Source organism: Camelus dromedarius, chromosome 12, assembly GCF_036321535.1.
Source record: "Camelus dromedarius isolate mCamDro1 chromosome 12, mCamDro1.pat, whole genome shotgun sequence".
NCBI classification, from domain to species: Eukaryota; Metazoa; Chordata; class Mammalia; order Artiodactyla; family Camelidae; genus Camelus; species Camelus dromedarius.
The window spans coordinates 45861257-45882487 of NC_087447.1; the positions used below are offsets into that span (position 1 = coordinate 45861257).

General features: G+C 36.1%; 2 protein-coding genes across 2 annotated transcripts; both read left to right on the forward strand.

Annotated features, from left to right (window-relative positions):
- The first annotated feature begins 4754 nt into the window (after positions 1 to 4754).
- LOC105098044 (olfactory receptor 51A7-like) lies at positions 4755 to 5822 on the forward strand. The gene is given in 3 exon segments (XM_064491868.1): positions 4755 to 5232; positions 5235 to 5558; positions 5650 to 5822. Coding segments are annotated over 3 exon segments (954 nt in total). The 5' UTR covers positions 4755 to 4769; the 3' UTR covers positions 5817 to 5822.
- Positions 5823 to 14614: 8792 nt separating this feature from the next.
- On the forward strand, positions 14615 to 15559 carry LOC105097967 (olfactory receptor 51A4). Its single transcript, XM_010990600.3, has one exon. It carries the CDS (start codon positions 14615 to 14617, stop codon positions 15557 to 15559), a length of 945 nt encoding a protein of 314 aa, XP_010988902.3.
- The last annotated feature ends 5672 nt before the right edge of the window (positions 15560 to 21231 follow it).

The following is a 21231-nucleotide window of genomic DNA, read 5'->3' on the forward strand; positions in this document are numbered from 1 at the left end:
CTTGGACTTCTCAGTCTCCAGGATTGTGAGAAATAAGTATTTGTTGTTTAAGTTGCCCAGTCTATGGTATTTTTGTTCTAACAACCCAGATGGACTAGACAGATAGTAAATAGACAATTGCAGAAGCCACAGTTTGAGAAATGTATGGTGGCCAAAGATGAAGTGCTGGCTGATGCTGGCAAGAATCAAAAATGAACAGTAGAAAAAGAAATAATATATAACAGTTGTGACCTCATAACTGCTATTGTAAGGGGCTATAGATCATTCCACTAACCACCCTCTTGTTAGTTCCCAATTTTTTTTTTTAAAGCCATATGAATCCTTGGAGAAGCTGCTTCCAAAATGCCAAAATTACTGATGCTTGTGGATTCAAGCATGCAAGGAGTGCACTGTCTATACCATCCAGATCTCCTGTCCTGCCAGGCTTTAAGCACTCATTTCTCTACAGAGAGTGTTAACAAGTGATAGAGCTCATCTGAGTCCTTCTTGGGAACTGCTGTCTTCATATTGAAGCTGTTGCAGGAAAATGGGGCATGAGAGGATGGTCATGAACCAGGTCTCTGAGTCCTTGGAACACACCCTGCCAAGTGAGGGTTCTTGGCTTCAGGCAGGAAAGAATTCAAGAGGGAGCCATAGTAAAGTGAAAGCAAGTTTATTTAGAGAGATACACACTCCATAGACAGAGTGCAGGCCATCTCACTCAGAAGGGAGAGCAGCCAGGAAGTGTGGAGGTTGTTAGCTTGTATGGGCTGGGCAATTTCATGTGCTAATGGGGAGGAGGATTATTCCAGCTATGTTATGGGTGGGGATTTCCAGGAATTGGGCTCCCGCCCACTTTTTGGCCTTTTGGGGTCAGCCTGGGAACTGTGTGGCGCCTGTGGGTGTATCATTTAGCATGCTAATATATTAGGATGAGCGTATAATGAGGGTCAAGGTCTACCTCGAGTTGAATTTTTCGCCATCTTGGGCCTAGTCAAGTTTTAACCAATTTATGTCCTGTCCTCAGTTGCTGTGTCATTCTTTTAATGGTTGTACCCTGCCCCCTTCCCTCCTTTCTCAAAGCCACCTCACCCAAAATCCTGTCTCCTCTCTGTGGACAGATAACATCTAATGGCCAGTTAATGGGTAGTTTAAAAGGCCCATATTTTTCTTTAATTCAGGACAATTCTAAAAGGTCATCTCAGTTCCAGAGATCTCTGCAGGATTGAATGTGGCCTTTATTATAATTGAATGGAGTTTAATCTTAGCAATGTTCTCCTAGGGCTGTCTATCCCAACAATTAAATGGAGTTTAACTTCTCCCTCCACTAGTTCTATTGTATTCTTTCCCCCTAGATATTTAATCTCAGGGCACTCTCCAAATAAATTTCTGCACACAAATTTTCACCTCAGTGTTCCGTGCAAAAGGAACCCAACTTGTGACCAATGTTAACAAAGACAAATACAAGTGACACAAGAAAAAAAATTAATTGCAAGTCACATCATAATAAAAGGTTTTATAATATAGAAAGGACTCCCACAAACTAATAACTATTTTTTAAAAAGATGTACTTGACTAGCCTCTAAAAAGAAATTCAAATATAAAATGTGACAGCGGATCCAGACAGCCACAGCAGTTGCTCTGAAATTGCAGGTGAGGGAGCAATTAATTCTGCTTCATGGAATAGAGGGGCCTTCTGGGGTATTAACTGTAAATGGCTAGTTCATATGCATAATGGGAATTCAGTTGAACTGTCCTTGAATTAACTCATTTAAGGACTTGCCTTTGGGTTTTTTAGTCTTTCTTGGTACAGCTTCCTGAATTGTCATCCCCAGAGACCCTTATTATACTAAAACTGCAGCAGCAGAGAAGGACTAGATTCACACTGTCATGATCAGTCCTTGTGCCAAACAACTGGGACTGGGGTGCCTTCATCCTGAGTTCATCTCTTTTTCCACCCTGAAATGTAAATGAGGTGGCCAACCCCTTGATAAGTACTTGAGAACCCTCATGTTGTAATTATGGATTTTATCAGTCAAGAACATAAAGATGTGTATCTTATTCCTAAGAAGTTGTTATGCTTTTACTGTTTAATAACTGCTTCAATCTCTGGATATACTCAACACCTGAAACAGTATGGATAACACTACCATGCTGATTACATAAAGAATACGATAAACAATCTCATTTAATAATTCTCATATAAATAATGAACTTTATTCTAACTCCATCCTTTAAAGATATTCTGTATCTGTTACTTAAACTGCAATATTTATGTATTTGCAAACCAGAGAATTGGGTTGGGAAGGCTTTCTGAACTGAAAACAACATACTGGGAAAATCTCTGTACAGTATTCTGCTTTGCTCTAGACTCTCTAAAAAATGTTGCCCTTTAAAGCAAATAAAATAGCTTTTCTAGGGTATATTATTATCTAAAGAAAGCCATAATTTTTTTTTTTTTTTGGTAGTTCAGGGCAAGTAGAGGTTGATAATGAAGAGTAAATAATGTGCTTTTTGAAAAATTTATTACTTCATTTTTCTTGATTGATCAGTGAACAGATAAGTCTTAATTCTATTAAGAGAACTGATATGAACACAGAGTTATTCATAGGATTTGGTATGGAAAGATTTATAACTCAGAGCTCAAAATGTTTAAATTGCTGAAAAGATTCAGAACTATTAAATAGATTACTATATGTCAAAAACAACACCAAGTTACAGGCAACCTATGACGTTTGGGATAAAGTTTGCTAGATAACCTCTGGGAGAAAATTGCAAGAGAATCAGTCTCCATTTAGCCAAGGAGGAACTGCTTGGAGTAGGGGTGGAGGCATTGACAAGGAAGGCTGATGTTAAAGACTGATCTGGTGAGTTTAACAGACAAGTCAGGCAGAAGAAGATCCCCAAGCAGCAAAGAAATATTCTCCTCAAACATCTCACTTAGCCCTGGAAGTCTGATGCCATCTGTCCTGGAGAGAGAGAGAGAGCCAATCTCTGTTTAACTGTATGATTACACAGATCAAACAAACAAAACTCTTGCGCAGTCTCTGTTGGAATAAAACTTGTTTTTCTTTGAACATTTATCTCACTCCTTTCAGATTAGCGTCATAAGCAAGTTTTGGAAATTCTAAGACTAGACCTAACAGGTAGCCCTCCACTGATAGTTGTATGCCTTGGCACAACTGGATTAGTGTTTAGGCAGACATATCGCAATGGTATTAGTCACAGTATAAAGTTTATTCATTGCCTTTCTATCAATTTTTATGAGTCTCCCAAAGTATAAGATGAACAATATCCAAACAGCTGTCAGGTTTTTTTTTCCTTTTTTTTTAATGCATGTAATTTATTATAAAATCCAGGACTTCCTAGGCATTTCTTTCTAATTGTCTGTCTTCTTGATATCTAATGTCTAAAGAAAATAAATGTCACTAAAATGTTGCAAACAACCTAGAAATAGAAGTATTTTAGACAGAGGAAAATAATTATAGCAAGATGGAGGTGGAATCCAGACCGGAAAATTCAGTTCAGGAAGCAGTTACAACAGTTCAGAAACAACTGAAAGTGGATTGCAGTCATTAGAGTTTGAGACTGCAGGAGGAGAAAAATTGCAGAAAATAAATGGTTAAGAACGTGAACATGAGCTTTAGGAATTCTCCACCATGGCCACATGATTATAGTAACACAGCAGTTGAAGATATAAGTAGATAAGAATAATAGTACTAAGAAATTGCCTAAATATTTCAGATCTGAGAGATATTATCAAACTCCCACGACAAGGATTGATGATAAAACCTGCAATTAGCTCTAGTATATTATTGAATAAATTGATACATTAATCCACTATTTTACAAACAGCACAAGATCAAATATTTTTTCAACAAAATTATTTTTTCCTGAACATAAGCTTTAACAATTTATATTTCTAAAATTGTATTTAAATTTTGATGGAGCATTTTATTCAATATGGTGTAGTGAGCTGAATCAGGTATGTCAATTTCCACTACACACCAAACATGTAACAACAACAGATACAATAAAAAATGATAAAAAATACATCACCATGCTTCTTAGGTCAAACAAATAGAAAATACATGATAGATAGACTTAGACAGACAGACAGACAGACAGATAATTATGAGATGCAGTGTAAAAACATATAACTGTGTGGTGAAATTGAATCCAGAAAAAATGACCAGGTATTTTTGAGAGGCAGAAAAGAAGATTTGAGAAAAGAAAACTAAAACCCATTTTTACATGAGAAGACATTGTTTGAAAATACATTACTTATCTCTGAATTTTATGTAAAGTCATTGAACTTTTAATGAAATTCTTAACAGTACAAAAATAATTGTATTTACACAAGAAAAACAAAACTTTCAAATTCTTCAATTGGAAAATAGCACTTGTATAATTGTCTAGTTGAACCATTGGCCCTTGTTTTGAAGTTGTGTCTTTTATAATCCATGTGTTGTTAAGTTTCAATTTTAATATCAATTTGTTTTCTTTTTCTCTCAGTTTTCATTTTTAGTTGAATATTGCTATCTACCTCTGTACCTATCTATTTTTCTCCATTTAGATTTGTACCTAAGAATTATGTGAACATCACTTGGATTCACAAGACCTCAATGATTGTAATAGGATAGAGTCAGTCATTTGAGTGAGTCTCTTTTCACCATTGCAGGAAGCCTCTCCTGAACGTCTCATGTTGATTTCCTTGTATACCTGGCATATCCACCTTCAACACCTCTGAAATTGGTGTCTCTGCCTTCTTCCTCATTGGGATCCCAGGGATGGAGTCTGCCACCATTTGGGTCTCCATCCCCATTTGCCTTATGTACCTTGTTGCCATCCTGGGGAACTGCCCCATCCTCATTTTCATAAAAATGGAGCCTTCTCGGCATGAACCCATGAACTATTTTCTCTCCATGTTGGCTCTCTCTGACTTGGGACTGTCCCTCTCCTCTCTCCCTACCATGCTTAGAATATTCTTATTCAGTGCTCCGGGAATTTCCTCTGATGCCTGTATTGCCCAAGAGTTTTTCATTCATGGATTCCCAGCTATGGAATCATCAGTACTTCTCATCATGTTTTTTGATCACTTTATTACCATCTGCAATCCTCTGAGATACACCTCCATCCTAACCAGTGCCAGAGTCATGAAAATAGGGCTTACTTTTTCTCTCAAAAATATTTTATTGATCCTTCCTTTTCCTTTAACTTTAAGACATCCAAGATACTGTAAGAAGAACCTCCTTACAAGGTTAATGTCATCTATGGCTTATTTGTAGCTCTCACAGGCATCCTAGACTTCACATTTATTTTCATGTCCTACATGCTGATACTTACAGCCATGTTGAGCATAGGATCACAGAGGGAAAGACTCAAGGTCCTCAATATATGTGTTTCCCACATCTGTGCTGTGCTTATCATCTATGTTCCCATTATCTCCTTAGCTGTCATCTACCTGTTTTCCAAACACAGTTCCCAAGTCATGAGGATCCTCATGGCTGATGTTTTCCTGCTGGTACCGCCATTGATGAACCCCATTGTATACTGTGTGAAGAGCCAGCAGATAAGAAATCTGGTTTTACCTCCCTACAAATAAAAGTCCAGGACCAGATGGCTTCACCGGGGAATTCTACCAAACATACAAACAAGAACTCGTCCTTCTCAAACTCTTCCAGAAGATTGAAAAAGAGGGAATACTCCCAAACTCATTCTATGAAGCCACCATCACCCTGATACCAGAACCAGGCAAAGATACTACCAAAAAAGAGAATTACAGGCCAATATCACTGATGAACATAGATGCCAAAATTCTCACCAAAAAATATTAGCAAATAAAATCCAACAACACATAAAAAAGATTATACATCATGACCAAGTGGGGTTCATCCCAGGGACACAAGGGTGGTTCAACATATGCAAATCAATCAATGTAATACATCACATCAACAAGAGAAAGGACAAAAAACACATGATCATCTCAATAGATGCAGAAAAAGCATTTGATAAAATTCAACACCCATTTATGATAAAAACTCTCACCAAAGTGGGTATAGAGGGAACATATCTCAACATAATAAAAGCTATATATGACAAACCTACAGCCAGCATAGTACTCAATGGTGAAAAACTCAAAAGCTTCCCACTAAAATCTGGGACAAGACAAGGATGCCCACTATCACCACTCCTATTCGACATAGTCTTGGAAGTCTTAGCCACAGCAATCAGGCAAAAGAGAGAAATAAAAGGGATCCGAATTGGAAAAAAAGTGTAAAAGTGTCGCTATATGCTGACAATATGTTACCATACATAGAAAACCCTAAAAGGTCCACACAAAAACTACTAGAGCTGATCAAAGAATTCAGCAAGGTAGCAGGTTACAAGATTATCGTACAAAAATCAGTTGCATTTCTTTACACTAACGATGAATCAACAGAAAAAGAAAGTAAAGAAATAATCCCCTTTAAAATAGCACCCAAAGTAATAAAATATCTAGGAATAAATCTAACCCAGGAGGTGAAAAAATTATACACAGAAAACTATAAACCATTGATGAAGGAAATTAAAGAAGACTTTAAAAAATGGAAGGATATCCCATGCTCTTGGATTGGAAGAATCAATATTGTTAAAATGGTCACACTGCCCAAGGTAATCTACAGATTTAATGCAATCCCTATCAAATTACCTAGGACATATTTCACAGAACTAGAACAAATCATAATAAAATTTATATGGAACCATCAAAGACCTAGAATTGCCAAAGCATTACTGAAGAGAAAGAAAGAGGCTGGAGGAATAACTCTCCCAGACTTCAGACAATACTATGGAGCTACAGTCATCAAGACAGCATGGTATTGGTACAAAAACATATAGACCAATGAAACAGAATAGAGAGCCCAGAAATGAACCCACAAACTTTTGGTCAACTAATCTTCGACAAAGGAGGCAAGAATATACAATGGAATAAAGACAGCCTCTTCAGCAAATTGTGTTGGGAAAACTGGACAGCAGCCTGTAAAACAATGAAGCTAGAACACTCCCTTACACCATACACAAAAATAAACTCAAAATGGATCAAAGACTTAAACATAAGACAAGATACAATAAACCTCCTAGAAGAAAATATTGGCAAAACATTATCTGACATACATCTCAAAAATGTTCTCCTAGAACAGTCTACTCAAGCAATAGAAATAAAAGCAAGAATAAACAAATGGGACCTAATGAAACTTACAAGCTTCTGCACAGCAAAGGAAACCATAAGTAAAACAAAATGACAACCTACGGAGTGGGAGAAAGTTTTTGCTAATGAAACCGACAAAGGCTTGATCTCCAGAATGTATAAGCAGCTCTTATGACTTAATAAGAAACAACCAAACAACCCAATCCAAAAATGGGCAAAAGACCTAAACAAGCAATTCTCCAAAGAAGACATACAAATGATCAATAGGCACATGAAAAAATGCTCAGTATCACTAATTATCAGAGAAATGCAAATCAGAACTACAATGAGGTATCACCTCACACCAGTCAGAATGGCCATCATTCAAGAATACACAAATGACAAATGCTGGAGAGGCTGTGGAGAAAGGGGAACCCTCCTACACTGCTGGTGGGAATGCATTTTGGTGCAGCCACTGTGGAAAACAGTATGAAGATTCCTCAAAAGACTAGGAATAGACTTACCATGCAACCCAGGAATCCCACTCCTGGGCATATATCCAGAAGGAACACCACTTCAGGATGACACCTGAACCCCAATGTTCATAGCAGCACTATTTACAATAGCCAAGACATGGAAACAGCCTAAATGTCCATCAATGGATGACTGGATAAAGAAGAGGTGGTATATGTATACAATGGAATACTATTCAGCCATAAAAACCGACAACATAACACCATTTGCAGCAACATGGATGCTCCTGGAGAATGTCATTCTAAGTGAAGTAAGCCAGAAAGAGAAAGAAAAATACCATATGAGATCGCTCATATGTGGAATCTAAAACAAACAAAAAACACACAAACAAAGCATAAATGCAAAACAGAAATAAACTCATAGACATAGAATACAAACTTGTGGTTGGCAAGGGGGCGGAGGGTGGGAAGGGATAGACTAGGATTACAAAACTGTAGAATAGATAAACAAGATTATACTGTATAGCACAGGGAAATATTCATAAGATCTTATGGTAGCTTTCGGAGAAGAAAATGTGACAATGAATATATATATGTTCATGTATAACTGAAAAATTGTGCTCTACACTTGAATTTGATACAACATTGTAAAATGATTATAAATCAGTAAAAAATGTTTAAAAAAAAAAAGAAATCTGGTTTTAGAGAAGCTGTGTCAAAAATACAGCTGACATGGCAGGTGGAGGGTATAGCTCAGTGGTAGAGCACATACCTGGTGTGCACAAGGTCCTGGGTTTAATCCCCAGTGCCTCTGCTAAAGGGGAAAAAAATTTTTTAATGAAAAAAATGCAGCTGACTTGGATGCTTAATGATAGTGAAAACCCAATCAGTAAATGACATAGAGAAAGCAGAATTAATCAATAAGGAAGCACACCATACGTTAATCACCTTACAATATCATCTCTCAGTATGCTTATGAAGACTGAAGACTCAGCCTCGCAAATTTACTGGTTTAGGATTTAGGATTTAGAGCTCTTATGTAAACATAAAATGTATTCGTAGTTCCACTTTCACACACCTTACCAGCCTTATGAACACAATATAAGCTTGTTTTCATCATTTTAGAGTAATATTCTGTGTGTTCATTTGAGAATTAGCAGTATACATTTATATGACAACTGCCTAGTGATTGGAGGTGACAGAGGATTGCTTATTCATTTACAATATCCCTTTTCAACACACAGTTTTCCCTTTTATGACACATACCTATTCTCTCAGGAATTGAAATTGAAAAGGGCAATGACAATGCACACATGGAACAAATATGCATTCGTGCAGAGTTTACAAAAATATAAGAATTAAATTCATTTATTTGTTTCAATATTTCTTTCCTGAACATTAAAATATCACTTTATAAGTTATTTAGGGTTGAAAATTCTCTGTCTACCAGATTTCTACAGGAGTTCTACCTAATGCCATAACTCATTATACCGTATATGTCTCACTCCCATGCAAGACTGTAAACCCTGATAAAGATTAATTTTCAAAATTTTACTGTTCTCACAAAGAAATAAATTGAACATCCATATAGATCTCACTTAGCTGATTTTTAATGAATGAACCAGGCAAATGATACAACCAGTTCAAAGAGACCAATAAAAGATACATTTATAAATAGCAATGTTTCCATTAATTTTCAAATGAGTTCAACTATGACTTCTTTCACCTGTGGGACACATACCAATTGACCCTCGACCAGTTTATTCACCTGTCTACCAATGTGAATTACTTTGATTGCATTTAGTATCTACAACTTACAGAGTTGGAAAAAAGCTCAAAGACAGTGAAAACTCTAAGTCCCTACATAATCAGAATTAGATAACCCATAGGGGTGGGCTGTGAACAATGCAGAGTTTTCCACTGAAGCACGTATCTTTTTTTTCATATAGTCTCCCCCATTTTAATAAAACATTATTTGAAATAAAGATTATTCTTGATCATAAAACAAGGCTCTCCTCATTAGGTTTGGCCTCATTATTTATACAGATGAAAAAATTCACCAGAAGGTCTTCTTAAGTTTGCAGTGCTGGAGACTTCCATACAGAATCTCAGACAGGATGTTATAAAGCTGCTATTATATTCTATATCTAGGAGAGGAAGCTATAACCAAAAAAATTATCTCCATCAAATTACTCCTTCAGGTAGCCACACACTTGAGTAATATTTTATTTTCCTGAACTCCCCAAGACATCCTGGGATCCTTGGCTTGCCTCCCTTTCCACCTCTAAGAGATCGGCCCGTAAGCCAAGCAACAGGCTAATTTACCTGGGATTTTGTCAGCACAGACTCTATAAAGTCAACCTCAGTTCCCTAAAAGTGACTGGTCCTACGTGATTAAATCAGAAACATTCTCAAGTGTGATATTCTAGGAAAGGCCCTAGTTGCACAATCAATTTTTAAAATTATATCTTAGTTAAAAATAGGACAGGTTTTTAAACTGTACCTATAAAAATAATACATTGTCCTGAAAAGCAAGGACACTCATTAAGGGTTTCCTGAACTCAGAGTATTCAGTGAGAATCAGCTATGACTTCAAAATGTTTGATTTAGTTTACAAAAGCAGATTCTACTAGATTAGTACAGTTTAAGAGAATGATAAAAAGCCTTATTATATATTCAGAAAATAGAACATAAACCACATCAACAATATTCCAAACACATAATAAGATGTTACTTATCAGTTAATTTAGTTCTACACAATTAATTCTTGTTCCACCGGCTCTTGAGTTAGCAGTCTCATGAAGGTGTTTGTTGTTAGGAAGAGTCATGGAAATCACAACTCAGCCCACTAGAAAAACCTGAAAGTTACCCAAAAGCTGGTTCTTTGAAGTTTGCAGTACTTGCTGCAGTCCTTTTCCGTGAGCTCTGGTGGGGTCCTTCTCTGTTGAAGACGAAACTCCAGCCTATTGCTGATTGCAGATCTTTCATGAATGCATCAGAGCCAAACAAAAATTATCTATTGTTTTAAGATAGTTAAGCTAACTTAAGAGAGTTAAATTTATCTTTATATGTATTCTTTTTCATTATATGTTATTACAAGATATTTATACTTATCTTTAAATGGCCATTGTTAATTTATTACTTATGCATTCAAATGTAAAAAGTCTGATGAGAGTTGATAACACAAATAGTGCAACTGACAAGTAAATTTGATTGTCTCCATGGCATGCAAAACAAGATAATAAAGCTATTTCCAAAAAGAGAAGTTTAAAAAAAGTCTCTAAGGATAATGATATAGACTATATCTGAGGACAGTAATGTTTCATCTGATATATACAAATAAATAAGCATAATTTTTACAATGGAAACAATATCGATACATAGTATAATAATCATGGGAAATGATATGCATAATGTACCAAGGAAATACCAAGATTGCCAAGAATATCAAATAAAGAGATTCAGTGAATCTAGAGTAAGCCTAGATATTTGTATTTTTATAAAACTCCATAGAGAAGTCTTATGTGCATCCCAGGTTGAAAACTACTGTCCTTGAACATGCTAGATGAAAATGAAAATTTCAAAACATTCTCAGAAGAAAACATCTATAAGTTTAAGGGAGTGAAATCTAGAGGAGGAGGCAGACACAAAAAGGCATAGTTGTCACATATGGTGAAAATGCTCTGAGATTATTCACATGATTCTGTCAATCAGAGAAGACAGGGACATAATTCTGCCAGAGGGAGCAGAAGGGCTTAAGGGGTGTTTTCCTCAAAGGATTAATTCTTCCCATTTACAGGGGGTTGGATGACTCTCCTTGGCTCCAGTCCCTGTTGAGTTTCACCCACAGGGAGTTTTCTTTTTCTCTGGGTGCAGCCTGCTGGGCTGGAATCAAAGTTTTCTGGGCTAATAGGAAAGCATCAGGGAGGCAGGACTAGATTCTGTAGGTCAGGATTAAATGGTCATGACCGCACAGCAGTGGAATTGTGGTGACTGACTGCATGCCACCTTCATTTCCTCTTTACTCTGGCATGTGGGTACAATGACTTACCAACTTACTGGTAAGTTTCCTGATGTTCATAGCTCTTTGCACCAGCTCAAGCAAGAAAATCCACATAGTATATCTAATTGTAGTCACTACATGCTTAGGATGGATGCCATTACCCCGACCTTCTAAAAAGTCCCACAGTTATGTAAATGCACGGTAGAATTCCAGGGTCCTGCCAAATTGATGGCAATCAACCAAGTGCCAGGCCCAAAATCACTGACTGAGCACAGAAGGAAATTCAAAATCAGCTACTTGGACCTGCCTCTTGGGTGATATGTTTGCTGAATGGTAGTTATCGCCTTACATGTTACTGTAAGTTGTTTCTGGTCTCAGACCACTGAGTTTGCAGTGGGCATCAGTGAGAAGGGAATAGTGACCACTAGGAGTTTCTTTCTCCATGGTATGTCCTAACTCAGCATGCTTCTTATTAGACTTAAATCTCTGCCTTACATTTTTCCTTTCTTGATAAATAAGAAAGCAATCTTATGATTCTAACAAAAAACTGCCTATGAGTTCATGGATTTTAAGTAATGGTGTAGAGGTGGGTTTTGTATATATTCTCTTCAATCATCTACTCTACATATAGAGGTCTCCAAATTGAGGGTATAACTTCATTCATTCAAGTATATGCGTGTATATCAAAATGATGTCTGCTTCTATTAGATTCTATGAAGCCAGATGGAGGACAAAAAATATCAGTAATATCAAGGAAAGCGCACTATACACCGATACACTTGAATGGGAGGCGGACAAAAGTCTCAGGGAAGGATTGTAAAGGACTTAATAGCTAACTGAGGATTTGAACAAAGAAAGTCAAGGCAAGGAAGAGCATTTTTACCATTTGCAAAAGGAGAAGACTTGAAAAGCACAGATAGAAAAAGCATATTGTAGAAATTTAACAGTAGCTGGAACATGAACTGGGGAGTGAGTTTGGAGAGGGAGGAGGGTGATAATTAATGCCTCTTTGTGGCCAGGATTACACTGTGATCACTATTACAAGTAATTAATCCCACACTTTCTCTATTTTCTGTTCACTGCATGGAAAAATATTCATGTTATTTTCCTAATTTCCTAATGGAATTCAACAATTCCTTTTTGGGAAAGTAACATTTCTCTTGAATTGTCTCTGAAATTCTTCTTCCCTTACCATATCACAAGGGGTATTCCACAGTTTGACTGTGAATTTTAAGTTCCCAATTTGTGGTTCTGTTAACAATGATTACGGTAAACATTATGTTCTGCACCCTGGACTATAAATATAATCAAACAAATATTAAATATTAACTGTGGTTCTGCTATAACTTTCAAATCCTTTTTTTTCTAGCTGATTCATAAAATCTTAGATTTACAGAGCTAAAAACATATGTCTCCATCCTGCTCTAGTCCAGATAGTCTGCCATAGCATGACAATACAATAAGCAGTAACAAGAGGCTTAATTTTAAAAAGAAAACAAAAGAGAGTGAGAGCGAGAGAGAGAGAGGGAGGGAGGAAAGTTTATTTATCTCTGTCAGTTTTTACCTGTTTAAATGCATATTGTTTTTTCTTAGCTATTTGATAGAAACTGGATCAAGGAACATGATATTTCAAGTAATTCTTATGTAAAAGAAAGTTTTAGGGTCAATTTAACTTAAAAAAGGACAATTACTATATCATATACTTTACTAAGAGAGAAAGTTCTAAACCCAACAGAAGTCTGAGAGATTTTGCACAAGATTCACCATCTCTCTGTCATACTTAGTTATTAAGGACCTCTCTCCAACCAAAATAGACCCTAATTCAAGGACTAGATAATTATTTCATTTCTTTGGTATTAACTATCTCTGTGAATTTACTGTGTCTGCACATGTTTATTCGCAGTCTCAGAACAGATCCAGGTCAGCTGCAATCCCTGGAGAGCTCAGCACCCCTCAAGCAAGGGCACTAGGAGAGAAGAAAGAGACAAGCCCTCATATATGAAGAGGAGACCTTGGCGACAGACAAATGCAATAACTTCTGGGATTTTATACTAAAATCCTTCTACTTTCAAATATCCACTCTCTGGTAAGTACTCAGATATCTTCATCTATTTTGCTTTCATTTTACTGCTTTTTTTTTTTTTTTTTTTGTAAATCAACCACATGGAACTTCATACAGAGCAGGAGACACTTCCAAAATTCATGTATCTAGGAAAATTGTTCCTTTCAGAGACTATACAAATAAACTATTTACCTTTAGGGGAATTGTTCTTCAACAGAATTCAAATTCTCCTAAATTGTGACACTTACCACTTCAGGTTATTGTTCTCTTGTCAGCACTCCACAAATGGTCACAAATTCCAGGCCAGGAGAAAATTAGACATAATTTGTCAGTAATCTCTGCAGTGACTGCCCTTACAAATACAAAAATAATTTGAAAATCAAGGGAGTTTTTAAAAGATACTTAAATAACCAACAATCTAGCAGGGGATAGCACTAAGAGTAGTTTGGTTTTGAGAAGACCATACTTTTGTGAGAATTCCAACAAGTAGGAAGAAATTAAATTTTGAGACTCCTCTGCCTTCACATAGTGTCATTCTGGAAATCATATATTCTAACCAACATCTTATCTAGAATGTGAAAGCAAGAACTCATAGAGGAGTCCGGATTAATTGACTAGGGTCTACTAGTATGTTACTAGTAGAAAAAGAAACCAGCTTTTCATCTGATTGCAAAATATATTCCTGGTTTCTCTATAGGAAAAAAATGGCCAGAAGAACTTCTTTAAATCTATGATCCAGGAAATTCCAGTCTAAAGTGAAAGCCACTTCTCACTATATAGTCACATAAATAACTTGCTCTATCAAAAGACAGTTGAAAAAACCCAGAAACTTCAGAACTGCTTTTTTTCTACTAAATTTCCAGATATTCACATTTTATCTACTCAAGACTTCCTGTGATTCGCTGCAGAGCCCTCTAAATTAATTGATCATGTCCATTATCAACATGTCACATGTTGAAATCACCACATTCTTCTTGGTTGGGATGCCAAGGCTGGAATATGCACACATCTGGATCTCTATTCCTGTCTGCAGCATGTACCTTGTTGCTATTCTGGGAAACTGCACCATCCTTTTCATCATCAAGACAGAACCCTCACTGCACGAACCCATGTACTATTTCCTTTCCATGTTGGCCCTGTCTGACATGGGCTTGTCCTTTTCCTCTCTTCCCACTATGTTGAGGATCTTCTTATTCAAGGCTTCTGAAATCTCTGCTAATGCCTGCTTTGCCCAGGAATTCTTCATCCATGGATTCACAGCACTGGAGTCCTCAGTGCTCCTGATCATGTCATTTGACCGCTTCCTCGCCATCCACAACCCTCTGAGATACAGCTCCATTCTTAAAACAGTCAGAGTTGCCCAGATAGGAGTGGTATGCTTTTTCAAGAGCTTCCTCCTGGTTCTTCCTTTCCCCTTCACTTTGAGAAGGTTGAAATATTGTAAGAAAAGCCAATTATCCCATTCCTACTGTCTCCACCAGGATGTCATGAAGTTGGCCTGCTCTGACAACCGAATTGATGTCATTTATGGCTTTTTGGGGGCACTCTGCCTTATGGTAGATTTTATGCTCATTGCTGTATCTTACATCCTGATCCTCAAGACTGTGCTGGGAAAAAACGCATCCCAAAAGGAGCAGCTCAAGGCCCTCAATACTTGTGTTTCACACATCTGTGCAGTGACCATCTTCTACCTGCCCATCATCAACCTCGCCATTGTCCATCGCTTTGCCCGGCATGTCTCTCCCCTCTTCAATTTTCTTATGGCAAATGTTCTTCTACTTGTGCCTCCACTGATGAATCCCATTGTGTACTGTGTGAAAACTAGGCAGATTAGAGTAAGAGTGGTAGCAAAATTATGTCAGAAGCAAATATAACAGTCATATATAGTAGAAAACATCTGGGGGGAATGTCTCAGTAAGAGATTAAAGGTGAGTTTGGCAAAACCTAATATTTGGTACAAATAATCAATATATTTTTATTGTTATTGTCATCAGATTTATTTCAATCAAACTGTATACTGAAGGTGGGCATAAAATAGGAAATGGAGTTCATTCTGGGGTGTCTCCATCCTAATTAATAAAAAAAAAGATGCCTTATGAAGTCATCTTTGATAAAAGCAACAAATTATAGTCAACACTGACAACAGTAATGTCTATCCTTGTGACAGATTTTCATTCCTCATTCTAAGATTCTATCTATCTGTTAAGTCCTTTTGATTCTAGACCCAAATTACATCTCAAGTCTACCTCCTCATTCTCTCCATTTTAATCATCCTTGTATGTCACCAGCACTTCTTTAATGACATGCTGCAGTAAATTCTTTAGTTTCTTAATGTGTACTCTGACTACTTTCTAACTGATTTTCTGTGCAAGATGAAAATGATCTTTTTAAAAGACAAATTGAATGATGTAAGGTCTCTTTTAAATATAAACTCTTACTTCTCTGAGAATAGAATTAAAACAATGAAATACACACCATCAGATGACACATGTTCTTTACCTGCTCTGCCTCTCCAACATTACCAGATAATCAAACTCTAGTTACATTGGCCTTCTCAAAATTCATTGAATTTGTAAATTTTTCTGTTTTGTATAACTTCTCACATCTGAACCTTTTTCTTAGAATGCTGTATATAACTCATTTCTATTCACTTTTTTAAAGGTTTCCACTTAATTTCATCATAGATTACCTATCACCCTCAGTTCAAATTATGACCCTCTCTTTTTATTGATCTCTTTTTTTGCTTGTTTGTTCTTTATTCTTCATTATATTCATTATTATGAGTATAATGTATTAAATATAATGTATGTTTATTTCTTTTCTTTCTACTTCCCAAATAGAGTGTACTATCATTGAAGGGAGAGACCATACTTACTTTCTTTCTGTCTGTGTGCCTAACATCTAGGATTTGCTGACACAGAGTATATCTCCAATAAATAATTGTTAACAAATGAATGTGAAAATGAGGCTATATTGAGGAAGATGAAATTGTTGAAGAGTTCAGTAATACTCCATCCATATGGGATATAACTTTCTTAAGTTTGTATCAAGGGCAGGCATATCATAAATAGGCAAAGTTACCGAGGCCCTTTCCTTAGAATCTTCCCACAGAGATGATCTCGTAAGCACAAGAGCTCAGGAAAGCTGGAAGCCTGCTAATTTCTAGAATTCCATCTAGTTGTAATGTGCAAAAACAATTGTTATATTGCATTAAATCAAAGACAGTACTGATTATCACCTGCATTCCAATTTCAGAGATATTAAAATGTGAAGAATGTGCATCTTAGAACACACAAAATACAGTATTATTTATTTATGGAAGTTGCTCCTGGTCATTTTGAATAAGAGTTTTTTCAGAAATATGAGGATCCTCTAAATCTTAAGGTCATCAATGGCAAGAGACTCAGAAATTAATGCCTCAGTTTCTTGCACACACTTTAAAAAGTTTCTTTGCATTTTCTTTCTCCTTCTCTTTATATCTTTTTTTTTTTTTTTTTGCCCCTCTCATTCACACTCTATTTCTATTTCTGTGTGGCCATTTCACAATCATTTTTTTTCCACGAGACCCTTAATTTTCAGCTGGAGATGTTTTCCTATAATTTGTTTTTTGCTATCTTAAGCTGTTTCGTAAATTGCTGTTCCCAGAAACTGTGCAAAGATTCTCATTATAAGCCCCTGTTAGAGTGCTCATTGATGGCATGCATATTTAATGATGTAGCATTAGTTTCTTCAAAAGCTATTTGTTAAATATCTACTTTGTTTCAGTCACTTTACTACATGCTTGTGAAAAAATGATTAATGCCATGAGAAAATACTGTATAACACATTTTAACTGAGTATCATCAACCCAGTGAATTGAACTGTAGTATAAGCCCTGACAGTTGATTTTTTTCTCTCGCATAATGCAAGTGTCTGACTTAAGCTATGATTACAAGAGACATCTTCAAAGAGGGATGTCTCTAATGGACACATTTGCCAGCCACACAACTAGAAAAGCCAGGCCAACCCCTTCCCCCAATCAGGCCACTTTGTTTTAGAGATGTTGCTTGATTTCAATAGTTGACCATTTGGAGTCCTTGTTTTTTCCTCTTCTCCCACTAGAAATTCCCACTCCTATGTTTTAAATTCACTAATAAAAAGTGAGTCTGATAGACTCATGGACATAGAAAACAAACTATGGTTACCAAAGGGGAAAGGGTTGGGGAAGGATAACTAGGAGTTGGGGATTAACAGACACACACCACTGTATATAAAATAGATGAACAACAAGGACCTACTGTATAGCACAGGGAACTATATTCAATTTCTTGTAATAACCTATAGTGGAAAAGAATTTGAAAAGAAAAAATATATATATATGTATGTATATGTGTAACTGAATCACTTTACTATACACCTGAAACTAACACTGTAAATCAACTACACATCAATAAAAAATTTTTTAAATATGAAAGGAAAAAAAAAGTGAGTTTGATAAACATTAAGGCTCCCACCATCAACACCAATAAACTCAGAACCCAGGTCTGTTTCTCTCTCTCTCTCTCCCCCAGTGTCCTCACTGTGTGGCCCCAGGTATGCCATGTAATTTCTAAGACTTATAAGTAATAAAACTCTTTTTTTCCCAAAGTTTCCTCATGGTTATTGCTGAGGGCATCCTGAAATCTTAATAACTGCAAGGGCCAGTCTAGCCACGAACATTGGTTATTGATAGTAAGAGGTCAGCACAAAACAATAATTGAATGTATCATCATTTCTCAGTAATTCAAAATCCCATACACACCACATACCACATATTAAACATGTATATTATATCTGTGCATGTGTGTGTCTGTGCATGAGTGTTCCCCGTGTGTTTCTGAAGTAGATAGGCCTGAAAATTTTCTTCTTTTGATTTTTGTAAGATCATTGCCATTCTTCAACTATATCAGAATTTTTAAAAATACACATTTAAATCATTTAAATTAGAATAAACTAAAAAGATATCATTACAATAGAAGTTAAAAAAAAGTTCAATAAAATATGATAGCCATGCATAATTTTAAAAGATTCTTAGAACGCAAGGAGTATAAAAGGACTGATTTCATGTTAAATAGTGAAAATTAAACTCCTCCCTCAAAGCAAAGAATAAACCTTAAAGTCAGTGACAAAATATTAAGATAGCCCTTTAAAATTCAAGAAAAGACCAAGATTCCCTATATTATTATCTATATTCAGTTTTGATTCAGGCCTTAGAACACTAAAATAAGTGAGAAAATAACCAGAATGGGACATACAGCTGATATACAAGAATTCCTGCAGAGAATCCCAGATAAAAAATGAACAAATAATTCAAAAGGAAAATAATAATAAATTTTAAAATATAAGACAAACTACACTGATTTTAACACAACATACATGCTCGTTAGTCACTCTAATTGAAGAGAGACAATTTTTATCAGTTACATTTACTTGACTATTATCTTTAAGTTTTTCCTTTTTCCTTGACTAAACAAATCACTCCCAAGCAAATCCAACATGACTGACAGATTTGCTTCCATCTACCAAAACTATGTAGTAGGAGACAAAAGTAGCATGTCTCAAAGGGTGGTCTTTGGACCACCAACATAGGCATCACCTGGGAGCTTGTTAAACATATAGTAATTTATGATCCACTCAAGTATCTTGATGAAAATGTTCATTTTAACAAAATTTTCAAGTGATTCATCTTCACATTGAAGTTTAAAAGACACTTCACTAAACCACTTCTTTATTGCCAAATGTAGAGAATTTGTGTGTGATTGTGTATTGTGAAGGTTGGAAGACTTGCAAAGATCGTAAACAAAAAGTGAAAGCCACAGTGAATTTGTTTCTCTCTAATTTCCAAACTTCTAATTAGATCATAGGTTATTATATTTGAGAAATTAGATATGATTTACACTGCAAAGACTGGTTGGTCACATGTGATTGCTGACCTATGGTTTGCTCCTGTTAATTCCAAAGGGAATCCCTGCCTACAAGTAAGTACAGCATAAAATCTACATAGCCTAACATGGCTGACTCCATCAATTGAATAAACAGGATTGAGTAAGAGACTAAAGAGACAAGCAGTAAAGTGGAAGAACATAAGTGCTATACATCACCAACAAGTGGCTGAGCCTATATTTATTAAAACACTTCTGTAAATCAATTATGGAAAGACAAACAATCCAATGGAAAATGGGCAAACAGCTTCAGTAGATGCTTCAAAAAAAAAAAATAAAAATGACCAATAAACATATGAATAGAGAAATATAATTTCATGTCAGAAGAAAATTAATATACAATATTGGTAGCCTGATCTCTTTCAGAACTTGAGATTCTAAATACCTAGCTGATTTGTCCCAAGAAATGTTGGCAAATGAGCCAAGGGAAAGAGTTGATGAATGGCTGTTGAATTTTAATATGGCCGCCAAGATCTTATCATGCTCAGTTTCCTCAATCTGAGCCTGCATTATGAGCTCAGTCTTAGATCACTGTTCCTTGAGACAACCCTTTAGAAGATTTCCATGAAGTATGGTGTCATTCATCAGGCATCTCCTGCTTGTCGTCAACCCCATGGGTTCTCTAGGCTTTATAAGACAGTGCCTACAAAGCAGAAAAGGGGAGTCTAAAGGATACTTCCCAGCTTCTAATCTCTTTCTTACTTTAGGGTGAACTGTCATCTTGGTGGAAAAAGAGTCACAAAGGAGGTAAGATATAATTCTACTCTTTCAGAATATTTAATATAATTTGCATTCTGTTTGCTATCTCATTGGATCCTGAAGAGATTTAAAACAAAAACAAATCAAGAGATGCCCATGGAGCCTGAGAATCTTATAGAACTACCAAGAAGAGACAGAATGTACACGTTGGTGGGGCTATGTGTCCAGAGATGTTTTAGAAATCCCCAGTCTGAATGATACATGTGACAAGGTATGTATCTCAAACATCACATGATTCATTTTCTTTACGTCTCCTGGCAGGTAGATGCATGACCTTGGATAAATTATTATACCTCTAAGAACTATTGTCTTCCCTATAAAGGGAAAAAGATAATCACATAAGAACAGAAATGAGAAATCTATGTAAGTCATTTAGCAGGATGTCATATTACTATATAAATTATAAAATAAGAATAAATATATAATAAAATAATTAAATTTATGTGTGCTTATCCTATAAGTTAAAATTAAATCTCAGTAGTGACTACCTCTGAAAAACAATGCAGTCTTCAAGCAATGCTGAGTAAAAGGCCAGAACACAAATGGCCACAGATAATTTTAGCCTCATCTAGCATATTTCAGAAAAGTAAGTTCTATGGCTCAGATAAGGAGTTTCAGAAGATGGGTAAACTCATAATATGATGGATATCATGGACTTATCCGCACCCTTGGCCTTTCTCTTAAGTTCCAAACACTTATCTTTAAGCTACAGATCCCCAAGGAAACGAGGTCCATGAACAGTACTCCTGGGTGTTCATCCATTTAGAGATTGGGAAGAAGAGCAAAATACAGCAAAGGAGCAGTTGGCATAGTACAGAAACATTAAG